This window comes from Melanostigma gelatinosum, assembly GCF_949748355.1.
Source record: "Melanostigma gelatinosum genome assembly, chromosome: 17".
NCBI lineage: Eukaryota > Metazoa > Chordata > Actinopteri > Perciformes > Zoarcidae > Melanostigma > Melanostigma gelatinosum.
The window spans coordinates 13938106-13959557 of NC_136650.1; the positions used below are offsets into that span (position 1 = coordinate 13938106).

At 43.5% G+C, this 21452-nt stretch overlaps 1 protein-coding gene across 1 annotated transcript in view; it reads left to right on the forward strand.

Annotated features, from left to right (window-relative positions):
* The window catches only part of gabbr2 (gamma-aminobutyric acid (GABA) B receptor, 2), a gene marked incomplete at both ends in the record, with an annotated part of 138986 nt that overhangs the window by 102050 nt on the left and 15484 nt on the right, over positions 1 to 21452 (forward strand). Inside the window, one exon of the mRNA XM_079287663.1 lies at positions 166 to 288. Coding sequence (XP_079143789.1) covers positions 166 to 288 — 123 coding nt within the window. The remainder of the gene's footprint in view (positions 1 to 165; positions 289 to 21452) is intronic.

Here is a 21452-nt window from a genome sequence, read left to right on the forward strand (position 1 = left end):
GTTTGAATGAAACCAGCAGGGCTCCAGGTCCTGAGATGGGATGAGAATCACATAATTACAGTGGTCAAAAAGAAATGTTGTTTAAAATGGCTCCGCAGACAACAAATATAATTACACAACTATTCGACTAATACAGGCATCTTATGTTGTTTTTGCCCCCTTCAGATCATAAAGGACCAGAAGTTGTTGATCATCGTTGGCGGGATGCTGCTAATCGACGTATGCATCCTCATTTGCTGGCAGATTGTGGACCCGCTTAAGAGGACGGTGGAAGAGTACAGCTTGGAGGTCAGTGTTCATTTCAATGCCTTTTCACATGTCGTCTAAACTTTCGCTTGATTGTGTTTTTTTTTTATGTTGATGTAACATGATTTGCCCCAGCTGGGACAATCCCAGTGACACAGATTCTTGCTTAAAATGCTTCTGTATTTGGAGTTCAGGCAAAGAAAAATGTCCGCCTTGGGCCTCATCGTGAGCATCTTTGTTGTGCTTGTTATTTTTGGGTCAGGATGTGAGCCATTGCTGCCTCCCATGGCCGGACATTTGCGGCTCGGATGTGAGACTTTGGCAAGGCCTGTTGGAAAAGAGACACTTGGCATCACATTCTCCTTGCTGGAGAGGTGGCGTGGTGTGGAGTAGAAATGAACTCTGCTTTGCTGCGATTGGTTAGAGTTAGATTCTCTGAGACTGGTACAGGATTAGTCTAGCTGTGCACCCAATTATCTAAAATGAACATACTGTAGCTTTGGCGTCAGAGGTTGGCGGTGTTTGAAATGTGTTTTCGGCATGACATATTAGCACATAACTATCAGTGGTATTAAGGGAATGCAGACTGTGAATTAGGAAGGCACAACTGCATATTTATTTTCTCAGAGGATTTATTAGCTTTGGTTGTGCAGATTTCTGCTGAATTGAATATATAGTATGGCCTCACTGTTTGGTACGTCTGCCTTTCTGTACAGATTAACACTTAGACATTGGGTTAAATGCTTGAGTCAGGAAGATTTTGAGTTGAATATATTAAAGTAGCTTTGAGTCCCGTGTTTTTTTTGTTTTTGAGAATATCCCCTCATGCTGTTAAGCAGATGGATCACTGTGCCACTGGTTATGCATAAGAGGCTGCAGGACACATTCGTTCGTCATTCTATTAAGTTGTTACACAAAAAGATGGACTCGCATTAGGCAGAGGGCAACTAATGCAGTGTAATGATGAAATGGGTTATAGAGCTGGTACAGTGAGGGGTACTGTACTATTAGGGTGGGAGGTCTATCTGTGTGTGACACTGATCTGTAACTCAGTTGAACAGGAGACATTATCTTTACTTTACTGCTGCTGCTAACAACTGACAAGTAGGAGCAACTATTCCACTGCAGCTGAGATTAAATAGTTTGTCTTTGAAGACCACACACTATGAATACGGCCAAGTGGAGATTTTCCCAAATTAGTTGTCTTTCAAGTCCCCCTATACTCCTGTATGTAGGCCGCAAGACTGCTAACTGGCTCCCAAGAGACCAGAATCCTCAGAAATCAACGGCATTGGTTGGATCCCCATTGACCCGTCAACTAAACAGAGGTCATCAGAAGATCACTGCAGTGGAAGGATAATGGTGGATTTTTTATGGAGACCTCTTTTTGGTTTTGAATGGATTTTCATGTTGTTTGCTTGCTTGTCGCCAAGGGTCCCGTGGGAGATCGAAGGCCAGCTGACGCTGTCTGGCACCAAGTCTTGACTTTTTTTCTGTCTTCAATTCAATTAAAAAACCTGTGAAGTGATAAATGGTGCTTATCGAAGAGAACTCTGAGTAGGTCCGCTTTTCTGAGGTTGTTTTTTTCTCGCTTTGACCTTGATGGAAAGATTCCTGTGGGAGATCTCTGAGGAAGAAACCAGTGGAGGGATGAATGATATCTTGGCAGACTTATTTACATGCTTGTGCTCCTTAGATCGTACTCTGAAGGTGTACTTAGCATATTTGTACAACTCTAGACAAAGCCATATTTCCTTTGTGATGATAGCCACTTATAGATTTAAGCCTGCCTAAAGGGTGTAGCAAAGCCTTGCTTAACATATTCATTTGTGAATGTTGTCAGTGTATGCAGTCGGGTCCTCGTGGAGTATTCTGGCCCCCAGCCAGGGGAGAGTTGTGAATATATTAACCACTCAGTGGAGGAGTGTGCATCCCCCCTGGGGTTGTGGATCTGCATGCCTGGGCTGGGGCAGAGACTCCACATGCCTGCCTGGCCTGCCAGATTTCCAGCACCAGCAGCAGTGGACCCTTGAGGCTCAGCTGTGGTAGAGGCAGCCTGGAGCTCCTCTGGGCCTCCAGGTTTGTCAGGTGGGGACCAGAAACCAGATGGCAACCCAAATACCCAGAAGTGGGGTAAGGAGGGAAGTGGGGCAAGGGAAAATGAAAACACATCATGGATAAACAAAATGTTTATGGTAATAAACAATTTGGGGCATTTTAAAGAACAAATAATAATAAACATATTGCACTATTACCAGAGACAGAGGAGAGATAGGCCTCATTCAGACGGATATTGTCAAATAACACAACCTCCTCATCAGTCTCAACAAGGCTGCTCCGGCAGGGCCAACACATTGGTGAAACTGGACTTACTGAATCATATTTTCATTTTCTCTCCTCTACCTGTGGCAACTTGCCCCCACCAACATATCCCCTTGTGTTTTTTAGCACTGTGCTATTTTGGGTCTGAACGCAATGGAGATGATTATTTGAGGAATGGGATCATGGTGGATGGTCTCCATAGAGCTCATGAGCCGGTGAGACGAGCTCTGACTGACTAACAGTAATTGGCGCAAGTAGAAGGACCATTAGTTACCCAGCTTCCTGTAAGCGCTCACATCATCACATCATGCTAGGCCACCCCTCTCCTGTGACTTCCCTCTGTCTGTTGTCTTTTCTTTTTTTTCTGTCTGCCTCTGTCTGTCTTTTTCCGAATCTCTCCTCCTCCCCGCTTGCATTTCCCTTCCCCACTGTGGGGAATTGGGAATAGCATTGACCTTGGGTCCACAGCGCTGTAACTACCTGCTGCACCCAAGGGTCTGCGGTATGACAACATGGTGTTATTGAACTGTCACAGTGCTCGCTAGTCCACCACATTTTGTTGTTTGAACCATCACACAGGAGGGTTTCCTTATTGACTCAGGACCAACAAGGGTACTCGCATACTGTGAGAGATGCTGTAGCTGCTTCAGATACACATACAGTGTGAAGACACTCAGGAATGATCATCTCTAGTGTGTGTTTGGGAGAGAAACTTTCTGTTGTAGGCTTAAGTGAGTACTCCTGCATGCTGACATATATTTGCTCCTGCGGTCGTCACAGATATGGGTACATCTAAATATTGCAAGTGGTTAAATTGCTTTTCATTTAGATTTTTTCTTGCTTCTTCTGTAAAGCCAAGATCTAGCCTGTGGAAACATTGACAAAGTCAATACTCTGCATCACCAGCGGTGAACCCACTGAATCCAGCAAGCTAAGCTTAATGAGCTGCCATTAGCAAAACTAGGGCATCCCCCTTTGCATCCTTTATTAGCATTAGCAAGAAGATGAAACTATGAAGAGGCTGACAATAGATCCTTGTGGAATGCTTCATAAAACATGACTGATTTAATACCCTCTCAAATATAAGTAAAGAAGGGCCAGAGATCATGTGGGGAGTTAAGGCTTTGAGACCATAAAAAGAGAAGAGATTGACCCCGTAGTCTTATTTTAATTACTGTATGCAGATGATACGCCTTCACCAGAAATGACATGTGACCGTGACATTGTCCCCAACCTCTTTAAACCAAACATGGTCTATGATCTGCACTTCAACATGCACTGTGCACAAAAGGCAACCTTATATGTTGAATTCAATAAAAAAATGGTGATAAGATTATAAGCAACAAGCCAAAGTGGTAATTGCAACTTCACTGCCTCACAGATGTTTTTACACTGGTCTGACTCTAAACCCCAACAGCACAGGGAATATTCTGCATGTCGGTGTCTTTTTTCCCCCCTGAGAGCAGAAACAACTCCGGCTGTACCAGCAACGTCCTGGGAAGGCTGACATAGAGACGTTGGGCGGTAGTGAGCAATTAGATCCATTTTGTGGCTCGTTAATAATGAAGCATTTGTTAATGGCGTGGATGTTTCAGCAGCAGGGCAGACTGCTGGTTGCCATCAGATTAAGCCTCGCCGTACCGACACATGTTGCAGTGTCAATGCACACACGTGTGTGTGTGTGGGGATTGTTCATTTTTGTGTTAGTTGCACAGTGTATGTGTGTGTATTCATGCGTATGACCGTGACTGTTTGTTTCAGCCCGTGTACATGTGGAGTGTATGTGCCCACTCATGCATGGAAATGCTTTTGTACGTATGCCTGTGTGTACGGTCACACATTAACGCCCTCTTTTGTTGTCCTGGGCATTGTCTCCTGCATAATGAAGGACAAACCGTCGAGAGAGGTTGATTAGCATTCTGGTGGATCCTGCCGCAGACCCCTCTACTCTAGTCTGTCCTCCTGTCTCCCCCCCCTCCCCTGTCATTTTTTTCCCCAGCTTCGAAGCTGCTGCAAGCATCGGCGGGCGGGCGGGCTTATATTGCAGTGTGGCATCACCATGGCAACGGCCATGGTTTCTGACATCCGTAACGCGGAGAGATGTACTGTTGATCCATGAGACAAAAATAGCGGGTTAGGGGCACCCACTTCAGGATTCCGAAGCACGTAGAGAAGATTTTGAACATGTAAATGAAAATGCATGTGCTGGGCTGATAGATTAGCAATGACTGACCGGAGCAGAAAAGGTGTAAATACACATATACACTCATGCGTGCACTGTTTCATGCAGAAGTTTAGAAACTCTCACAGAGATTTCCCCTTTGCTTCCCTACCTCTGCCGTCCTCACCGGTACCCAGTCAGGAGTGTGTGTGTGTGTGTGTGCGTGTGTGTGTGTGTGTGAGAGAGAGAGAGAGAGAGAGAGAGAGAACTTTTTTCGGCTAGCTTGAAAACACATGCACGTCATTACCACTATTCGAGGAGAAGCGTTAACTTAAAATAGGGATGTTGGGTTATTTATATTTAAGCTTAGATTCTTTTTACCCGCATCTTTTCTGTCCATCTTCTTCTTCTCAATTGTAATGGTGACTTTTCGCAGCGTCCCCTCACAGATCTGCTAACACTCTCTGCTGCTCCCTTAGGTGAGCTCTGGTTCTCTGACATTCAATCCCCTCTCTTTTATTTATTCAGTTCTCTTTTGCTTACCGAGTTGCTTACTGTCGACCCGTCTCTCTCTCTCTTGCTCTCCATGTTTCTCATCTATTCATTTCATTCCTGTTGTCCAGGTTTATCCATCAGAATTGTGTTTCGAGCCTCGCTTCTATATTTGCAGACACCTTCTTTTTCCATACCTCCTGCTCCTATCTTGCTCTATCCCTCTTCTGCTTCTCCTCATTTGGTAAACTCATACCCCACGGGTATGCATTTGCAGTTAAAAATATGTTTTTTTACAAAACTCTTGCAAGTGGGTGTGTTCATGTGCTCAAGAGAAACCCTGCACATTCTAAACAGAACATTTTTAATAAAATAATCTCCCAATTCACGTTGACCCTTTAACGAAGACCATGCTTTTGTTTTGCTTGAGTTTCCTACAACACAGCATCATTCTTCAATCTCAGATGTTGGTATATCCTGCAAGCACCTGCACGCACCAGATGTTACTAAATAACCCATTTCCAATTTTACCAACCATGCAATGACAACACAATTTAACAAGCCAATGTCTGTATTTGTCAGTTTCAATGCTCACCTTGTACACTAAATGGCTCGCAGTTTTGTATAAAAAAATGCATACACCCCTGTAACATCTTTTTTAACACTGCAGTATTGCACCCACACACACACACACACACACACACACTCACCAATATACACACTCTCCTGCCCACAGTGTTGTTGCTCCCCCTCCTCCTGCACTCTCACACAGGTCCTCCTCTGCAGTCTCAGTCAGCTGTTGATTGTGTGAATGCCATCTGAAGGACATGATGCTCTTGTTCACTATCATCCTGCTCTGCAGAAACAGGCCAAAATGATCGTCCTTTTTACATTCATTTCATCTAGTTGGCTCTCCAAATTATACTCTATGGGAAATAAAACATTGATGTTATTAAATGTAAAAAATACTTAAACTTTCATTGTATCTCATATTCGGGTAGATTAAGCAAGGTCTGAATTGGACTACACATGTATTTAACCGTGAGTAATCATATACCCAATGACAAAGACAAATATGTGATATGACAAGAATTGGAAATGATAAAGAATTTTAAAAGATGAAGAACAATGTCATCCATGTAGCACGTAAAGTGCCAAGATGCTGCTAAAATGAACTTTGAGGCTTCTTTGTTAGCATTGAGTGAAGCACTGTCTGAGATCAATGCCCATTCATAATAAACTGGGTCATTAAGGGATAACCACCACCCACCTAGGCCTTTTCTCATCGACCAACTCTGGAGGAAAGAAGGAAGAGAACAAAGGGGAAGGATACATACATCTCATTCATTGGGATTTGAATGGCTGCACAAGTGTCTAAGAGCTTGTCTTGTCTGTAAGGTGGTGGTACTGTGTGTGTTGCATTATTAGATTGCATCAAGTTCTAGTGTTGTGGTGAGTAAAAGCGATGTGGCTCTACTGTAGGCAGCTGCATTGTTAACAACCTTCTCCGAACCGAGAGGCCTCCATCAGAGGAGGCTCAGTTGTAAAATCATCTTGCCGATATGACACCTCATAACCACCTCATTATCACAACTTCAAATTAGAGACACACAGATACGACTCCTTGGCAATTATATTCTCCCGAGCCATTTCGGCACATATTGCGCACAGTTCTGCGTTACCTTTGTGGTGGGCACAGAGCAGCATGGGGCCTCTGACGTTGGCCTGTTATTTTGAGGTCCTCAAAGGTATAGTCTCAGTGAGTGTGTCACAGGTTTCACCTTGGGGGATACCCGCTTCTGTTTATAGTCTTGCCCGTTTTTACTTGTCCCAGCCAGCAGAAAGAGTCACAACTTCCCTCCACCTGAAAGCACTAAAACCTCAACCTACATAAAGAACGCTGCATTGCGAACTGATGAAAATGAAAGCTGAATTATGTTTTATGGATACTTTCTTGCTCGAAGCTTCTTGAACAATATGAATGAAAGTCCCAAACCAAAGGAGAAAAGAAGCGAGAGGAGGAAAAAGAATCCTTTGTGTTGTAAATTCAGTAATGTCACTAATTTGTGCGATGTAAAGCTCCAGCTAGATAACATCGGCTTAAGACAGAATTCAAAGCCAGATGGGGAGAGAACGAGGAGACCTCCAAGAGTCTAAAAACATTTTCTTCGCAGCAGTTAAACCAGAAAACACAATGTATTTTTCTTTCGTAATAACACTGGCATAATCTAAGAGAAAGACTAATATGGTTGTAGGCACAGCCACAACCGACATCTGAAACAGTTGAAGAGGTACCTGGATCCAGAAATGTGGACCAGTTTTCATACATTATAAATAAAGTACTCGGGCCATGAAAAAGGAGTCATTCAGCCTGCACATGAGATGCAACTTGTGTTGCTTTAAATCAGTTCAATACAGATCATTAAAATGAATTGCCGGGGGTCGGCTTGTGAGAAGCATATTTTATGCTGGACTAAATATCTACCCAATCAAAGTTGGGATCACCGGCAGCTCCGCCTCCACTGGTTCTACATTTAAAGTTTGATTTCGTTGCACTTATCTTGCAGTCAGTGATTTTACCTCTGCAATGGTTTAACAACCCGAGTGTGTTAAAGTTGTTAAATGTTAGCATTTTGATGTTTGTTGTGTTTTTGTATATTTATGCCTCCATCTGGGAGGGAAAGATGACCTGGATATCGAGCCAAGTCAACACAGGCTTCAGTTTACACAGGATTTTTTGAAAATAATTTCTTCTGGAAAAAATGCATCCTGTATGTTTTGTATTGGCAGTACACTGGTATTTGTCTTGTGAGGGACAACAGTACGGCATGGGTAAGCTGACAGCGTTATCAGTGAATCATGCAGGAAAGCACTTCAAGCACCGCTTCAGAGGGACAGTTTGTTGACACTCTAGCTGGTAAATTGGACATGTGGTTGTGCATGGCTGAGCCTGCTCAAGTGAATCAGCTGAAAATGGAATTGTGTGGCGATACTTACCTCCTTTTACTTTATCTCCATCTGTGTGTGCTGTGTGACTTCTCCTTTCTCCTTCTCCCTCTGTGTATGTCTTTCTTTCTCTCTAACACGCTAAATTACCCCCGACCTCCACCATCACCCGCACCTCTCTTTTGCTCTCCTCTCATTTGTTTTGCCCGCCACTTTTCCCCCCCTGCTCCTCTCCTACTGCTCCCCCAAACTGCAGTTGCTCGGCAACAGCTGATTGAGCATGAGGGGTATGCAATTGACCAATTAGAAGTCTTCCAAATGAAAAGTGGTGTCAAGAGTATACCAGCAGTTACAGCTAAGGCTTTATATTGTACTGTATGTGTATGCATCTAGGTTTTTGTTTCCCTCTTTCCTTTGCCTCCTGCCTCTTCTCACTTTTCTTCCTTCCATTCATTCGGCCTCTCTTTCCGACTTCCTCCTTCTCTCTGTCTCTCTTTCATACCAGAGACACCCTCCATCAGTGACCAGACACATCCTTCAATGTTCCTCCTCCTCTGCTCATCCACAGCCCTGAGGATTCCATTAAGGCTCAGCAGCTGACACACACACACGCTCTCACACACACACACACACACACACACACACACACACACACACAGTTAAGGGAAAGGCAGCTCTCTCGCTCTCTCATCTGGCCACGGGCAGAGACATGATTAGTTTGAGACTCGGGATAGTGATGCAGCTCTTGATGATGGCGATGAATCTGTATTTGGTGGTGATGATAATGATGCTGCCGATGATGACTGTGGTCCCAGAGGCCGTGAGGGGATGATGAGGTTCGCTTAAACACAAATGTTTCTCACGATTGTTAAGCCCCTCCATCGATTTGACCATAATTAACCTTGTTATCATTCAGAAAGCTGCTTTTCTAGATAAGAAAGTTTGAGTCAGGATCCCTTGACATCGAACCTCAGCCCAACCAAATACCCAATCAACTCAACCCTACCAGGTGCATTTCCCTGAGCAACCTTGTAGCTCATTAGGGATTTACTTTATTATTATAATTTAACTTTCTTTTAAACATATTGTAATACAGTATTTATTTCATTTGCATACATATAATACTGGAACACTGGGGGATATCTTACAGCTCATATTTGAATAAGCACCCCTTAGTTCAATGGGCTACAATAGAGCCCTGGTCTAAAGAAAGAGAGAGAAAGAAGAGGTTTAATTCTCATTTTAAAACTAATATGTTGGTACCTTAACAATGTGCTTGATCTTTTGTGGACAGAGTTAGTTTTTCCTTTCTCTTCTAATTTGGAAAGACCAGCTACCACAGACCTTATTGCTGCTTATCACTGCTCTTCGTGCTGACACCATGAAACAGGATAGAAAGACCAACCAATAGTTGTCACTAAAGTGCTGTGCCAAGAATACTATATGACCTTTGCTGACTTGCCACGCAGCACTTGGCCAAGCTGAAGGTACGCTGCCAGGGATTGAACCAGGTGGAAGATTGTTTCGTTTTTTTCTTTTCAACATCCAGGAGCCTCAATCAATGTGATCCCTTGACTGACTTTAGACTGATTTGGCACAGATCTGTGTCTACAACTAAAGGAAACACGTTGTCCATTTGATCGGTAAAAGGTACAAAACTAGGGCCAATTATTTGCCTTTTATGGACATTTCTTTACAGAGGAGTTTTCCCTCTACCTCTGTTTGAGTAGCTCAGTGGTACCCAACTGTTTTAATTTCATGTAGCTGATGATTATTTTCAACACACCATGAATGAGTCCAGTGTTGTCTTGCATGTAATACAATTCAGATAGAATGTGCTGTAAACAGCAAACCTCATGAATAAATTAGCAGCTATGTGATGAGAACTGTGTTATTGCATGTTATTGCACTTTTTTTTAAACTTTGATTCCTAATTATGTGAACCCACAAGCTGTTGCATGCACCAGCGCCACATCGTGACTGCAAAGCCTCTGCAGAGCTGCGTTCTCCTCAAGGACGAGGAGACTTTGGTGCCTCAATGACACTGCGTGAGGAGAGGGGTCAATTAGGCAAAGGTTAATCACCGATGCCACACAGTTTCACACATGCACACACAGATATAAACACACTAAACTCACATGCACCGCTCCGTGGAGTCAGGTATAGGAGACCACCAAGGTCGCCCAGCAATGGGGAGATGAGAGCTCTTCGCCACTGCTTGAACAAAGTACCGGTGCTGCCTCAGCACTATGAGCCCAGGAATACAAATACATTCAGCTAAGTGGAGGAGTTCTTTTACACAAGACCTTGAGCCTCCGGCACACTGCAGACTTTAAACCGACAGTATAGAGGGCTGCAGATGGAAGGACAGGGACAGACTAGTGATGGAGGACGAACGGAGACTCCAGGTTGACAGAGAGAGGAGAGTGGGAGAAAAAGCAAGAAGAAAGGTGAAGAAAGGCCAGGGGAAAAGAAGCTTGTGAGAGGGAGGAAGAGGCGAAAGAGGGAGCGAAAGCGAGAGGGGGAGCCAAGAAAAGGGAGGACTGTCAGTGTACCAGAAAATACTAAAATAGAGACGTTAGGGGAGATGAAGTTGAATATATGTGATGAGAGACAGAGTGAGAATGAGGGAGAGAGGGGAGAATAAAGGGTGTCATGGCTACTTATCACCACACTGCCGAGGGTGACATTGATTAGCACTTGCCATCGGCAGGGAGCCTCTGAGCCAGTCCACGGGAAGGTCAGATAATTAAACCCAAATGGCGCTGCAACAAGCTGGCAGTAAGCCAATCTCATTCCCGCCTCAAACTCATTGGAGTTGGATGAAACTAACGGCTGTTGCGTGTGTGTTTGTGATTACTGGCATTTGTGTCAATGCTCTGTGTTAAAATGTGTGGGGACTATAGGTGTGTAGATGTGTGGGCATGGAAAGCATGCAGAAGAAGAAATATCCCCGAAAAACTACTGCAATTGAGAAGTATTACTTGCTTGACCTTACTGAGAATGTTGGCATTGCAAATATGAAATGATATGATTGATATCAGCAAGACCATGCTGTGTGCGCAGTTTATATAGCAGCTGTTGATTTTCATTCAACCAGTCAGTAGAGGATGCAATACTCTCACATTTTGGGTTTTCAGACCATTGCAAAATGCCAGGCTCATGTTTCAGTCCCCCAGAGGGGTATTTATTATTTTTTTTGCAGGTTTACAATTTCACTCAGTTGGTTGTCATTGGATATATGTAGCAAATAATCTTCCACTCTCTCACCTGACTGTGATGTGATGTTGTGACAGATATGTTCTGACCCATCAGAGTGATGCATTGGGTGTTTGTGTGCGTATGAATTTCTCCTCTGCTTAAACCTTCTGTCCCTCTTTTTCCAACCTGTGATTATGTGTCATGTCATTTCCAAAGTCGGCTCTTCAAAGAGCCCAAGAAGACGTTTTTTTTTTTTGGGCATTGTGAGTGGAGCACGGCGAGATTGGGTTCGACCCTTCTGAATTCTCCGCGTACTTTGATCTTCGCATGCATCTTTTTTTAGAACCAAGCCCGCACTTTTTTGCCGTCAGCGCAGCAGTTTAAGCATCAATATTGCTTCAGACATTATCAATAATGCTCTTTAAAGAAAAAAGAAAGGATAGAAATGGTTTGACTTAAGTGGTAATCTGATGTGCGGCACTCTAAATGGACACAGCCTCACAGGTTACTGCGTTGAGCCATCGATACCTTCATTTTAAGGAAACTCAGTCAAATTTATGGTCCCAGTCTGGCAAAGCTCAGAAGGATATTTCTCAGCTGATAATTGCTGTCTGCCTTCTTTAAATATGCCATTGCTGCCAAGAACTCTGCACCCAACATCATTGTATTGCAACTAACAGTTATCATTTTCTAATGTACCATTTGCGATCCTTTTTACACTCCACTGAGCATAACAAGCTGTCCTTGGGCCTGGTTTCAGCTCTTTCACATTCCCTCTCTCTCTGGTCCGCTGGTGTCTGCAGCCACTTCTGCCATCCACAAACCTCTGGAAGCGCAAAGAGCAGAGGAAGATGATGAATGTCTTGGATCAATACTCCCAGAATGCCACAGGAATCACAGGAGGGGGAAGATTTAAACCAGATGGCACTACTTGAGCTATAACCCATTCACTTATCTTCGCTGTTACCTTTTTCACGTTTTTCAGTTTTTTCCCAATCTTACACCAGCAGTGGCATCAGGGAGGTGTTAGTGTCCTCATTGAGGTCAAGTGCATTTACCATCTTGCAACATTAGCATGGAAGTTGTTGCCAAAGCTACACATTAGAGATGAAGTGATCTTTGTTAGCATGATGTTGCGCACCATCCCTGCGTCATTTAACTTTGCATACTGCTATAAATTGAGCATGAAAGCGTTTGGCTTTTTTACCGTGTGCTTGGCACAATGGAATTGAACTGTAGCATTTTGACGACTATGTTAACTATGCAGGCCCCGAACTAGAAACGACGGCTGTAAATTGCAGTCATTAATGATGAATTAACTGCCATGTGTGAACTGCTTGTTTATTTCTGTGTTAAATTGTCTTGATTCCTTTCTCTGTGGCGCATTGCACATTATCAGCTGCAGCGAGCCAGGCGCTCTCTGCGTGAGATTTGAATGGTGAGATGTGTCACTGTCAGAGAGTGAGAGAGCAGAAGAGACGCAGAAGAGTTGTTAGGAGCCAAGAGGGAGAGAGAAAGAGCAAGAAGAGGTGATGGCGGAGAGATGAAGAGAAGCAGAAAATAGCTGGGAGACGATTAGATAGCAGTGAAGAGATCTGTGCATGCTGGAAGCACAATCTGCTGATTGCAAGTTGGTTTGCTATGTGTGTGTGTGTGTGTGCACATTTGCTTATCACCCGCCTATATAAATGCATTACTTATGTGCATTATACAGACAGAAGAGGTGTTATCTTTCATGCTGCTTCCCCCCTTCTCCCCACGTCCACACCCACCCAACGTCACTGACAGCCATCTGTCCGGGAATGAACCTGATTGACACACTGTGCAACATCGACTACCTTACTGCCCCCCACCAAATCTCTGTGTGTTTGTCCACCTGTCTTTCAATGTTGCTGGCCTGCACTTGTGTCTCTGTGATCCTAATGCATGCTGTGGTTCTTGTGAGTGACACAGTGTTCAACGCTGTGATGTAATCTGATACAGACGCAAATGCAGTGTTGTTCAGCTGCAGCATCTTGTGCGTACTGCAATCGTAGCATGCAGATAGTGTTATGTGACTAAGGTTAAAGAAGGTGTGAAACAGCAATATTGGGTTCTATCTGACACACACACACACACACACACACATACATATGTATCTATATTAACTGTTTCAAACTTACTGAAGTGTCTGTGTCTGTGTGTGTGTGTGTGTGTGTGTGTGTGTGTGTGTGTGTGTGTGTGTGTGTGTGTGTGTGTGTGTGTGTATGCATGAATGAGTGATGGAGGAGTTGCGCTGCAGTTTCAAACAGCAGTGCAGCGTTTCTCATATATAGAGTACTGTATCTGCAGTGAGGTGTCAGGTTGCAAGCAGCCATGAAAAAGCTGCATTTCCTCTGTTACCTTATCTATCTAAATCATTTAATGGATACAGTATGTCCACTTTTTAATAATACCCCAACATTATGGTACATACACTAATTATGTGCTGGTAATATGTAATGACTCTCTTTATTACGGCCTGCAGGCTAATTTGAGGCTCTACGCACAATATTTACTCTTACCTGAGCGTTCACATTCATCTATTTCTGAGCTTGATTTGCAGCATGTTTTTAAATATGCATACAGACAAAAGATTCTAAATATGTACTTACACACTTTGCATTCCTTCACAAGACATACTGCTATCGACTTGTGCTCAGCTTCAATGTGCTGCCGTGTCCTCAGGATGAGATTCACGTCGCCTCAAGAGCCTGATTGGATTGGGGGATCGATAAGGTGGCAGAGAAATGGAGAGATGAGAGATGAGAGAGAGCAAGAAAGAAAGAGGTGTATTCGCTGTTCTTCATTACACCTATAAAAAGAAAGAAATGAGAAGTGGCAGGGAGGGAGTTGTAGAATTGTGTTGCAGCGCAGTCCCAACCAGCCCTTAAGTATTTTGCATTCTGCCTCTTGGAGCATATATAATTTGGTAAAGAAATGAAATGAAATGTGTCAACCCTGACGCGTTGCTAATGCATTCCATCTGGGCATCGATGAGGTACGCCATGAAAGGTGACAATGGCATCGAAATGCTGCAATTGACAAACAGAGGGCAAAGTAGGGCTGATGATTTCATCTGCAACGTGAACTTATCTCCCAGGTGTATACATTTACTAGAGACAGAGGAGCTGGAACTAAAGTGGGACAACGCCAGAGGAGCTGAGGTGAGCGTCACAGAGAGGGACAGACAACGCATCAGAGGGCTCATCTGTCTGAGATAGCTGGGTGTAATTAACAAGGCTTTGGTTTTTAATTAATCAGCCTCGATCAGAGTAGGAATTCCATTCTTACAGTGCATTTCAGACTAAATTAATTCAAGGACATGTGCTCACACAGCAAAGCCTCCCGCCTTTTTCTTCCCTTCGTTTTTGCTTCCTTTCATGTTTTTATTTTTTCTCAATGCGCTATCGTCCAGATGTTGTTGTTTTTTTTGCTCTGTCTTCTATTTGCTCTTTCTTTCCTTATTTCATTCGCCTTCATTCAGATAAACTCTGATATGATATGATCTAAATCTGGCACGATCCTGCAAAGTGAACAGAGACCCAAATGTTGTGTCCAGTGTTTCCAAAATGATTATATTTCACAACCTTGCCTGCTAGGGAATGCGCCAACCCTGCACTGCCCTCCAATGGTGGGTCTGTGCCAAGGGAGGACGTGGCAGCACCTGGTGATCAACTCTACCAGCTGCGTCCCGAAAACAACCACCATCTGACCATCTGACCATAATAATAATCTCTCTGTCACACTGCCAGCTCCATGTGGCCAGGACATCGGAGCGAAGCTATTACTCTGCTTTGCTGGGGTTGACTATCTCTCTCTAATCGTCTGTCTCCTGTTCAATCGGTTGATGCCGTATTCTGTAGAGAGAGACCGCTCCGTCTCTGGCTATATAGGTGTTTCCATTTGTTTGTCTGCTTTTTCTCTCTCTTCATTGAAACTACAGTAACTACAGATTTTGAAAAAGGACAGTGAGAGAGGTCATAAAAGTCAGTTTTAAAGGGCCACTTTGCCAATTTTACAAATAAAGTTCCGTTTACTCATCACAAGTAGATCTGCTGTGTGTGAAAACACGTTGGATAAGACGTCCCAAAATCTTTGAAATATAAATGGTGGGAGCATTTGAAAAAGTATGATTAATTCATGCAGGAAAACTACAAAAACTAGACCCAGCATATTTAATAGAATTGTGTGGAAAGAAGTGTCTGCGCTGTCACAAGGTTGGCCTCCTCACCACAAATCTCCATGCACTGATGTGTTCATATGTGTTCAAAACAGAATGAGAGGCCTGAGAAAATTGACTCTGAAATGAAAGTTTATGTTTTTTGTGCATAAGATACTGAGGATCTCTGCTGATTCGATGCATTGAAAACATCCTGCACAGCTACTGATGACTCAGTGGATGGCTGTGTGGACACCCTGTGCCAGACTGCACAATTCTTCTGTTACTCTGAGCAGTGTCCAGCCCATTAATGTGAAAAGCTTATGTTCTTGCTCAAATGGGAACCCAAATGAGGCACTGTTTGTCCAAAAGGCATTTGTCTCTTGCTTTGAACTCTTTTCTAAATAGACACTTCCTTGGCATCCTTTTACCCTTTTAACTGGACCGGAGGGAAAGCTGCCGTCAGTGAAAGAGATCCAATGGCAATCTATTGGATTGGTGAGGCAATGGGCTCAAATTGGATGAAAAGTATAAGTGTGTGTGTGTGTGTGTGTTATACTTGACAAAGGAAATCTCTACACCAATCTCTACATTGAAGATGAAAGTTGTATTTTCATAATTCCATTTTTAAGCGCACTTCAGCAGAAGATATATATGTGACCTCATCTACCTTGAATCTGCTTTTTTAGACATTAGCATCATTACTGATATAATATCAAAGATACCATCATACATACTCTTTTCCTCTTCAGTTGAGCAGAGACACCGTTGTATTTTCATGATTTGTTTCGTTCATTAACTATTTACGTGCATGCCAACAGACCAACAACACTCTACGCAGTATTGCACTGTCAGCTCAAAATATCTGACTTCCCTTTCCCGTCTGCGAGCATACCTCCCCCTATGACTCAGGTAGGATCCTCCTCTACGTTGATTGGTGGGGCTGCATCATTCTTTGGTGTGACTGGTTGCTGTCCTAGTGGAGGCAGTCTATGGCAGGCCATTGACAGTTGAAGTAATTGACTGTTCTTATGGATTTCCTGCCTGCTGCTGATGTAGCAGAGTCAGTTTGTACTGTACACACGCTGGTGCTTAAACACGCTCTCTCATATATATTATATTGTATGTAAAATGAATTAGTAGTGCTGTGTGTACTGTTAGAGATAGTACAGGGATGGAATTAGGATGGTGTCTGTGTTGCTGTTCCTCCTTGGGCACCAATAGCCAACCATAAGGTGTTGTGTTTGTCAGAGCCAAGCTTTAGCTAGGTGGAGAGATGCCCCTGGGAGTGTCTGACTCATCCATGCTTGTGTGGATGTGTGTGTGTGTGTGTCTTCAACGGAGAGACTGCGAGGTGTTGGCAAGGCTGTCATATGAAGCCAATGGCGTTGAACTCATTGTGTCAGCTCCTGCAGGCTGCCATTGATGCTCATATAACTCTCTCCTCCCTGGCCTCAGTGTGGCACACTGGCCACGTTCTTGTCACTACGCCCCTGACACGTGCGTGCTGGCATTTGGGAGTACATTTGCAATTGCGCCTTTGCAGCTGTGCCTGAATGTGCATGTTTGTATGTGTGCCCACATTTGTGTTTTTATGAGTGTGTGTGTGCTTCCTTCCTGCTCTCACAGCGCAGCATGGAGCTCCTGCAGAGCACTTGCTGCATTTCTGCATCATTAGGTCTCTCCCTAAGGTCGAGCGAGAGGCCGGACCCAGCAGGCAATGGATTGGGACCAGAGAATAGAAAGAATGGAGAGAGGATGGCTTCGAGGAGGAAGTGAAACAAGACAGTGTATTAAGGAGGAAAAGATGATAGGCAAAGGGAACTTGTGAAACATGTGGCTAACTGAGAGGAAAAATTAGATAAATTGAGGGTAGAAAGATTTAGGGCAGACTAAAAAGAATAGAGATGGAGTCACTGAACAAGCATGAGGTGGAAAAGAATGAGAAGAAAATGGAGAAGTTGTTCAGTCAGAGAGACAACCCGAGAACAACACGGAGGTTTGTGGTGAGAAAGACAAAAGCAAGGTTATGAGGTTATAAGGCAATGTCACCAAAGGCCGTTCTGGTATTGAACCAAATCGGAAATTACCGCCTTGGGGAGAAAAGAGAATAAGAATGAGTTGAAGCGGAGTGTCACAAGTGGAATGATGAAATAAGAAGAGGGAAAAGGTCATCAGTGAATGTAACCCTCAGCCCCGCAATCAGAAACTGGAGTAGATTATTTATAGGAGAATTCCCATTCAAATTAGATCAATGCCATTGTTGTGGCAGAGTGTGTGTGTGTGTGTGTGTGTGTGTGTGTGTGTGTCTTTGCTGGCTGTAGAGTAAAATATGTGCTGCTTGAGTGTTATTCCTCGCTTTGGACAAGCACCTCCACTAATCTCTGGGAGTGTTGATTTAGAGGGACACTGCGGGTTCATCCGTCCTGGAGTGGACTGTCCGTCAAACTCCAGATAGATTTGGAGTCATCAACCATTCCGGCTTGTTTTAAAGCGCTAGAAAAAAAAGGGAGCTGCAATGAGAAAGATAGCTGGAAGGAAAATGAAGGATAAAGAATCGGAGAAATGCCTCAGGGTGAGGTGATGTGTGAGAGTAACTTGTCATATCTGATGGCTTATCCACGGTTCACAAGAGAGTGCGTTTGTGTGGACTGGATCTTCCCTGCTGTTTGTCCCCCCCCCCCCCCTCAATCATCACGCAGAGAAATTAAACTGTTGAGCAATCAGTTTTACTGCCTATCGTTATTGGCCAATACACAGTAAGAAATATGTGACCAGGAAATTGGTATTAATGCTTTCTAGTGGCCGATTCTGATGCTCATGTGTTCAAATTGAACCTCGTAAACTTGAGTTAGGAACGTAAATAAACACACGTGTTTGAACTTGTTTGACGCAGGAGAGGAGATTATGACCAATATGACTTCATAACCATAGCTCGAAGCAGCTTGTAATACATGAATAAAACTACGAGCTAAAAGTACAATCTTTATTTCCTAATAATTTGAATAGTGTGTTTATATATAAATAACCAATACAGATGACTACAACAAAGGAAAAGGATAACATGATGGTAGTAACAAAAAATAGCATGGAGCCCTGTTATAACAAAACGACGACAAAAACGATCCGTATCGGCCGATATGGCTCATCGGCAATCTGTAACGGGTGCCGATGAAGGTGATCAGGTCTAAAAGTAAAGTATATATAGTATATCTTATTAAAAGGGTTTCACGCTTCTCTGGCATTACTACCTCCCTAGAAATATGCCTGCTCCCCCAGCACTGTACAGACTTCCACAGTGATACACCACCTCCTCTGCAACAATGGCAGCAATGACATTCGGCAGTTACACCCGACATACAGGCCGAAGCTACACAGCGTGCAAATGGGCGCTTTGATGAAAGCTCGCGTTATGACAGGGAGGTATGATTAAACAATAGCGCCCATAAAAGCAGTTGGATTCTATGACAGCAAAAGCCTGAGCTTGCAATCGAGCAGACGGTCGGGCTACACCGCATCATTTGCATATTCTAATGAGCCCAATGTTCAGGGTTAGCCGCTTACACTAATGACGCGTTTAGCTTTTAATAAATCAGTTAAGGCAGCTCCCTGCTGGAGCCCAGGGAGCTGCACCCGAGTGTGTGTGTGTGTTTGTATGTGCCATTATGCTGTAATTTTGTGAGAATGCATAAGTGAGTGCATAAGTCTATTTTTGAGCACTTATCTACTGTCTAGCTGTCAGCATGCGTGTGTTTTCCCCTCATATTTCATTTAAATGTGTGTGTTTGCATCTTGTGTGTGCTTTTGCACATGTGGAGGGGCTAGTAGCCTCTTTCCTTACTTTGAAGTGTCTTCCTTTGAAGTTGTTTTTGTACTTCTCCACCTTTTACCTGCCAACCTAAAAACTTGAACTGTCTTGTACTGTTTTACTCACTTTAATTTCATCAGATCTTTGACTGATTGCTCTTGCGTTGCATGTGTATTTCAACCTGTAATGGGAAGATAATCTCAAACGTAATGTTTCGAAAACACTTAAGATAACTTCAAAACATATCGGCCAGTGAAAATGTCTTTGGTACGACTTCCTGCCACTGACATGTTTTTGAAACTGGGATTACACAACTTTTCTGATGAATGTGTGATGACTTGACACTTATGCTGACACCTCCAGACCAAGAAACGGGGATGGACCCCTGTGTGTGCCGTCGTCACAGACAGCTGTTCTTTTCCTTCCATGAAGCTCCAGTTTGTTTCCAGTCTGTAGTAGGTCAGCCAGTTATTGGAAAAAAAAACAAGGAATCAGTCTTTTGTCAAAACGTTATTGTGCCAGGTCCTTGCAGAGAGAGAGGGGAGTAACAGAAAACAAATCCTTTCACAATTTCATCATGTTCCTGCCAATTTGGCCCAGTGGTGGTTAGAAGGTCATTGGGCCATCAGAAGGATTAGTCCTCAAATGGGATTACAGGCTTGTATGAAAAAAATGAAGAAAGGGGGGGTGGATGCTCAAGCAAGCAAGGGAGCAGACATATTTAAATACAGACAGACACATTCAAGTAAAGACATCATCTTATCATCATCAGTGGAGAAGAGGAGAGGAGGGGGAGGAGACTCTTAAGGGGGAAGGAAACTGTATGGTCAGATGTGAATTCTGTAGTTGAATGAAGATTGAAAGATTTGGAAGAGTGTGTGTGTATGTGTAGATCTGGCATAAAGAACAGTGTGATTGTGTTTAATTTCTTGCGTTTTTGGGGTTATTATCTTATCGCTGTTGTCTTTTTTTCTTTCTTTCCTCATCTACCTCATTCTCTCTCTCTGAAGCGAACCAGAATAATATCTGTGAAGATGCACTGGTCACCCATCCGGTGTGACTCGGACACGACAGTAAAACTCACACAGGCACACACACACACACACACACATACATGTTAGATGGTGTTCACGTCCACTGTGTAGAGGGATGGCAGAGACATGGCTCGGAGTGCCAGCGGCGTCTTGCTGCCCTGCCACCACGGCCCCTCTGCATGTAGGTCAGCCTGGGCTGGGGGCACGCCACTCTCACCCTCCCTCGCTTTCTCCCCCGGCTCCTTCTCTCACACCCACCTTCCTCACTTCTTCTAACCTTTCCTCACTGGTCCTTTTTCTTCCCTTCCTTCCTCTCATTTGTCTTTCTTTATACTAGTGGATGTGCCACATACCTTCAGAGCATGTACCATATGCCATTTAAAATCTTTATGGGGTAAACTCTTCTCACTGTGCTGTATAACTTTTTGATTTATTAGCCTCAGTGTCACCTTAACATCACTTTGCATATTCCCTCGATGTAGGTCTATTATTCTTTTGATTTCCTGTCCTGTGAAAACCGAGAATCTCAATGTCGTCAACTTTTTATGAGCTAAGAAAAATAATGTCAATGCATTTTTTTTGATATTTCAAAATATATCGCAACTCATAATAGAACACTTCAGCCATCCGTTTATCTGAAAAATTGAAAATCACCATATTTGGAGATACATGGTTTTCAATGTGCAAAGTTTCTTGCTCCTATGCTCCTACATCACCTAACCCCCTATATTTAGTAATGAGTGGAGCGAGTAATACTTAATAGCAAGCATTTTTTCCATGTAGTCAAATAGAAACTATCGGTTCAAATAAAACATTTAAAAAAAGGTAAAGCGGCACACTTCAGAAAGGCAAACATTGGTCGGATAAACAATGTAAGCCTCCTTGGAAAGTTGTTGTTTGCAGATTTTAATCAGCCACAACTTTTCAGACCCCGACAGGTGACGATTGTGCGTCATCCGATGTTCGTCATCTGATCTTCAAATAGTGAGCCTCGTTAAATGAATCAGGTGATTCACTGTTATTGCACACGCACCAGCACCTGGAAACTTAAAATCTCATCAC